This window comes from Mauremys mutica, chromosome 5, assembly GCF_020497125.1.
Source record: "Mauremys mutica isolate MM-2020 ecotype Southern chromosome 5, ASM2049712v1, whole genome shotgun sequence".
Taxonomy (NCBI): Eukaryota; Metazoa; Chordata; order Testudines; family Geoemydidae; genus Mauremys; species Mauremys mutica.
Window position 1 is genome coordinate 39,925,356 of NC_059076.1, and position 6,221 is coordinate 39,931,576.

A 6,221-nucleotide genomic window follows, 5' to 3' on the forward strand; every position below is an offset into this window, starting at 1 on the left:
CCTACGCCCCCTCTGCCAACTTTTATAATGTTTTAACAATTGCATTTCTCAAATTTCTTTCTCCTGTTGCTGTGTCCAAGTCCCACACCACCCAGGGAAACTGACTGTATACAAAGGACTGTCAAGTGCACACAGTAAACGAACTGTCATCTTTTTCCAGATATTCGGGATATGCTTAGCCCAGAACTTGGTTAGTGACATTGAGGCTGTCAGAGCCAGCTGGTAAAACTGCTGAAATAACTGCCACAAGACACTGGACAACTGAAAACCTCCAAAACCTCCAGTGTGTCACTCCGACACCAAGCTGTATGGACGTGGGTGACAGGGAAGCCTTCTTTCCCAAGCGGTCTCAAGTCTACGCTGCTGGTATTGCAGTGAACCCTTGTTTCTTTGGGGTTGGCCAATGGGTGGGCTGTTTAAAATCTGCTGCTCACTGACAGTTTTTTTTTTTTAAATCACCAACAAGCTGTTGAGCCATGAATCTCTACTGTATCCTTGCTTCTGAATAACAGGTGGACACTCTCTTTTTTTTTTAATTGGTGTGTGTCAATGGGACAGAGTTGCATTGTGGTGTGTGGATATGCTGTTTATTCTCCGTGTCACAAGCTCTTTGGTAGCTGCCAAACGTTCCTGAAAAGGTTTCTTTCTTCAGTACATGCTGAAGGAACCATCTTCTTGTTTTCCACAGCTAAACATAGCTGCAGGTCTTTCTGAAACTAACTCCATCAAACAGGAAACAACTTTCCACTCATCAATTGTACATTTCAAGAAATTGTTTTAAAAACAAGGAAAAACTTTTATACAAGCGCTTCCAGACTTTCTGTCTCTAATAATATGTGGTTGGAATCAGCAAGATTGAAGGGATAACTTTCTAAATTTGCCAGCATCTTTCTCCAAGCAAGAATGGGACATATATGGGAGCATGAGGTTTGGGGGGCTCAGGTGTATAATGTTAAAAAAAGAATGAAATATATGTTAACTTTAAAAAAAAAAAAAGTCATGAAGTACGTACCCAAATACCCTGGCTATATCCATTGATTCTCTGGAATTTGGCATAACCTGATGTATTTGGGGCTGTCACTAATATTAGTGCTTTGTTATAATTGTACAAAATTTCTTTTAAGATGTTTCCTTGATCCTTTGCTAGCTGAAGCTTTGGTTTTCTTTCTTTCTTTCTTTCTTTTTTTTTTTTTAATTTTTCTGACCTGCATGAGCTATGGAATTAGAATCTGAGAAACTTTGTTTTTAAATCCCTGCATATGTTTCAGTAGGCTTCTAATCCAAATTTACTTATTTATTGGTAGATGCACTTGATTAAGGAAAGTTCCTATCCCCTTGTCTTGGAAGGGGGAAAGGAGGACAGCTTTGCTATAGTAAATGCTTCCCTAGAGTCAGCAGTTTTTCATTTGCTTATCTCTGTGTGTGTTTCCCATCCTGCCTCTCTCTGTCTGAATACAACAAAATGCTTTCTTGAACCAATAGAATAAAAGGATATTTTTAAGCAAGAAGAGTGTATTGGGACCAACCAACAGACTTTTGGTCCTTTAGAAATGGAAGAAGCAGTAGAATTTGGACTACAGCACAAGTATTGGGAGGCAAAGTAGATCAAACTCCAGCTAGGTGTCTGTGATCAGCTTTTATTTCAATAATGGTGTGATCATGAACCTGACACTAACTTGGGTAGCCAAGGCACTTGGTATACATTTAGCTTGTCTTATGCCCTGCATAGTGTCTACGGGCCCAATCCTGCTGGGGCTGACTGCCCTCATCTCTCGCTTCCCTCAAAAAGTAGTTGCGGTTGCTGGGCATCTATCAGGAGGTGTGCTAGCACCATTCAGGACTGGCCCAAAGTGTCCCCTAAGATGAATAAGATAAGAGCAGAAAAAGTGAACACACTTGGATGCCATTTTCTTTCAATTCAGTACACTAATCTCCCTTGTGAGAGATGCAACGTATGAGTGTATATACACTTACACATGCTTTCTTTCTGCATTCTGGTTGTGTGGAGACAACTTGCGTTTCTACCCTCAAAGGCTGGCAATATGCACCATTATTCAGTGGCTTGGAAGAGCTGAGCAGTGCAATTGCACTCTTGTCTTTTATTTGGTGTTATCTCAATCTCCAGTGAGCTCCACCTGGCCTGTAGCTGGCAGCATCCACACCCTTTGGCGTGTGCGGTTAAAGACCAATGGCAACTTCAAAGGACTTTTTTTAAACTTTGAAAGTGTTTATAATACATTATCCTTAATAAAGTTGGTTCAATCTCATCAGTGTGTTATGTTTTTCTTAGCTTGGGGAGCTATTGTTCATTTCCCCTCAAGGGAGCACAATATTTTGCCTGATGGCAACAGAATGGAAAGATCATTAGAGCGGTAGCATCTTTAGCTCCGTTTATAAAATGGTGCGGGTGTGGAGAGATCAGGGAAGCAGCATTCAGGAAATACACCCCTCCTCCTCCCCCTTACTGAGAGCACTGATAGCGAACCAGCGCTTTGATTTAAAAAGTCCACATGACAGAATCCTGGTTGCCATTGATCTTTAATGCTGCTACTGTTTCTGCTGCTATAGGCTTCTGAAGACAACTTCCATTCCTCTACTTGAATTTCCACAGTAGTACTGTAACTGACTTTTGTCTTCTCCTGCTGGTTCTTGTAGTTTCTTTCTCCTATTGCAAAATCACAATTCTGGGAAATGCCAGCAGCAGAGTATTGTGCTGAAAGGAAGGGAATTGCTCTTAAAAATGGGGAGGCTTTGTTCTCATGACTTTCAGGTGCATATGCAGAAAATGTACAAAGTTTCCTCTAGGTCCCTGAGTGACTGCTGTTTGAAGAACCACTAAAGAACAATCTTTATTTTTCTACAACCGTTTGTTGCTGCGAATACTAATCTTGGTGTTTTAAGATGATTTTGTTGTTGTGTTTTCCCTTCCCATTTTTTCAGTCATTTGTAGTCAAGCCACATTGAATGTTCAGAACCAGCTGCCTATGTTGCATGTTCAAACCCCACATGTGTATGCAGGGAATGTGTAATAGTGGCTACAACTACACTGCGAGATTGGGGTGTGAATGCGATATCCCTGCTTGTGTACAGGTACTTGTGCTATCGTCCAGTTAGCATGACTATAAACAGCAGCGTAGGTAACAGCTACTGCAACTACACTGGTATTTATACTCCTGCTAGCTGGATGATAGCTGGATCATGTCTACACGATCCGGGGAATTCCTCCTCCTCCCTCTTTCCCCCCCCCCCTTGCTTTCAGTGGAGACATAGCCTAGAGTGCCCACTTCCAGTTGGAATTTAGGTGGGCAGTTTGGAAAGTCATGCGAGGCCTTGGCACCTGATCTATTTTACACAGAACCGACCAAATGCAAACAATATTTCTGCTGGAAAGTTCCATTAAAACTTCAGGTGGGTCACAGATAGACCATGAATTCTGGCAAAACAGGCTTAACTTCCAACAGGGTCTTGTTAAAGCAATAAGATACAGTAGGTATTACATTTCTGGGCAATTTCTAGCATGCCTCAGGTGGTAGTATTAGGTGCAAGTCTGAAGGCCATTTTAAGCAGCCACAAAGTGCAGTAGCTGCTCCAGAATATGTTGCCAGTCAGCATTCTGGTAGCCTCTTATGGAGTGAAATCTTTGCATGTGCTAGGTGTTATATGCGTGGCTGTGGCATTAGTTGACAGCTGATCTGAAAGCTTGAGCTGTGTCCATAGTTCTAAAGCCATTTCAGAGTTCAGATACACACTCTCACTCTGGTTGATCTAACCTCTAATCGCTCTGCCCAGTTTCTTAGACCCTTTTTTTGTTAGAATGCCCTCTTTTAAATAATAATAATTTGCGAAGTCTTACATGACCAAATTTCTGTGTTTTAGCCTGCGCTTTTCTCTTGTTAGGTTGAGACCCATAATATCGACTGTGGCTCTTGGAGTTTGAAGTGGTGGAGACTGTTGCTTACATGTTCTCTGTCCTCTAAACCTTCTCCTCCACCTTTCCTTTCAGACAGATGGTAATTGTAGTGAATCAAGAGACAGAACCTGGTTTGGTAGGTTCTGGTGTGTAAATACTATTTGAAATGTAAATAGTGGCATGCAAATGAAATGGTTCTTGCACCTGACTGCTATTCATCATAAATATGTATTTATACTCATGACAGATATACAATGTGAGAGTTGCTGATCAAAATTAAGCAGAATGGTCACTTAAGAAGCTTTACATATCCATTGGTTTCAGCCAGGAATGCTTTAATTGCCTGCCATCTAGTGTCTGCCATGTAGAACTACAGCTGGCCTATGTTTTATGAAGGTGGAACAGCTTCCCATTTTTGCTTTGGTTAGTTGAGGAACCTTCTTCCTGTGCTGCCTGCTTAGGATCTGAAAAGGTATTGACTGTAAAATCAATAGGGGTGACATTCAACCCTGGCTGGACTCACGGGGAGCTGACATCTCTTATGCCAGGACTAAATTTGGTGCTAGGTCTTGACTTGGTGTAGTCCTGAAAATGAACCTGCATCTTCACTTCTTTAGAAATGTCCTGGATAGAATTGGTTCCAGCTACCAAAGACAAATAAGAGCACCTCTGAATGCAAACCTTGGGGTCCATTCTCCCTCCTTGCTATGCATATATACTTTTTTGGATTAATGCTAATCACACATCCAATCCACATTGCATTGAAAGGAGAATTGATCCTAGTGTGTTTAAAGCACAATGCAGGTTCTCAACCCTCATGCCCTCCTTTTTGTCTGCCAAAATTATTGCATATGTTAATTTGAGCCTCATTAACCCAGTAGGCTGAAGTTGTCTATACCAGGCCACTGCTGGTAAGTTTTTGTTTCCTCAGTAAGAGCCATTTAGCTGCCAACCTTTAATGCTTAGAAAGAAAATAGTTCACATCTCTAATAATATGCAGTATAAAAATAGTCATTGTGACTTGTGATATACACCAACCTGGTAATCAGCAGTGTAACATCATTAGTCTTCTTTGTTTTGCAGTATGAATGTCAGCAACAAGCTCCATCCATGTGTCTCCATATGCATTCTGTGTGCATAGCAGAGATGGGCCTGAACCAAAACCATGATCTGATCCTCCCAAACTTTGGGGAGATTAGGATCTGGACCCGAACTTTGTGACTCAGTCCTGTCTCTGGTATGTAACACCAATCCAGTTCAAGGAGAATATCTCTCCTCAAATCATTGTAGGGTACAATGAAGGTTATTCGTTGTATTTACCTTTGTGTAACATTTCTTTTTATCTGAATGTATTCTCTTGTGTTACTTTTTTGTTTTTTTAAATTTGTGAGTTGCAAAATTGATTGTAAAAGCCAATTACACTTACTGACTGAAAGTATTGCTTTAACAGAACTGCATGCTGGTAGAGTTTGATTTGAGCTTTAGTTGTCTGTTTTCCAACTGGTCATCTTCAGTCTGGAAGAAATGCATAGTTCAGGTGCATATGTATTGCTTATATTTGTCATCTTTAGCATTAGACTGTGGTGATTTCAAAGGATGTAACTGGACTATACTTCAGAAGTTAACACAACTTCTTGGTAACTCATTTTAAGCTATTGAAAGTGGTCTTGATCATGCTATTTGTGTTTTTTAATAGGTGCATTTTTAGGAATGTTTTAATACATTTATGATGGACAATAGTTTTAATAGTTGTGCAGTATTCTGTATTTACTTGAAGTAAATCATTTTATATGCAATTTGTTAGATAATTACAATTTTATAAATAAAATTGTGTGAAGTATTACCTGGTGAATGTTTACTTTTCTTTCAGTGCTTCACTCTAAAGGTAGAAATACACGTTTAGCTCCCAAACCTATCTGTTATCACTTGGACATTTCATCCTAAACTGTACATAGAGGATTATGTTTTCATTCTGTCTGGAGATGCTGTTAAATGAAATAATGGTTGGTGTAAGCAAAAGATCATTCAAACACCAGGAACCCTCACATCAGACTCTGATGTGAACTGTGGTAGAAACTGGTAGCTAAATAACTTAGCTGTGTTGAGGATATGAGACTGCTTGTTTTATCTATTTCCAACTATAATCTGTTACTTTTCAAATCCCAGAGGATACAATTTATCACAGCAGTTGAAACTTCAGCCTAATTATTTTAGTGATGATTTTAGTGTTCAGAAGTCACTTATCTGGTAGTTCAGAGAAAGGAGAGCATGGAGGAAACCTAATGATTCATCATCACAATTTTGGTAGAGG

At 40.0% G+C, this 6,221-nt stretch overlaps 1 protein-coding gene across 2 annotated transcripts in view; it reads left to right on the forward strand.

Moving 5' to 3' along the window:
* TSPAN5 (tetraspanin 5) overlaps nt 1–5,661 on the forward strand; it is a 147,818-nt gene extending 142,157 nt beyond the window's left edge. For both annotated transcript variants that reach the window (XM_045019887.1, XM_045019886.1), the window contains exon 8: nt 161–5,661. In XM_045019887.1, coding sequence (XP_044875822.1) covers nt 161–226 — 66 coding nt within the window. In that variant the 3' untranslated portion in view covers nt 227–5,661. The remainder of the gene's footprint in view (nt 1–160) is intronic.
* Nucleotides 5,662–6,221: the final 560 nt, after the last annotated feature.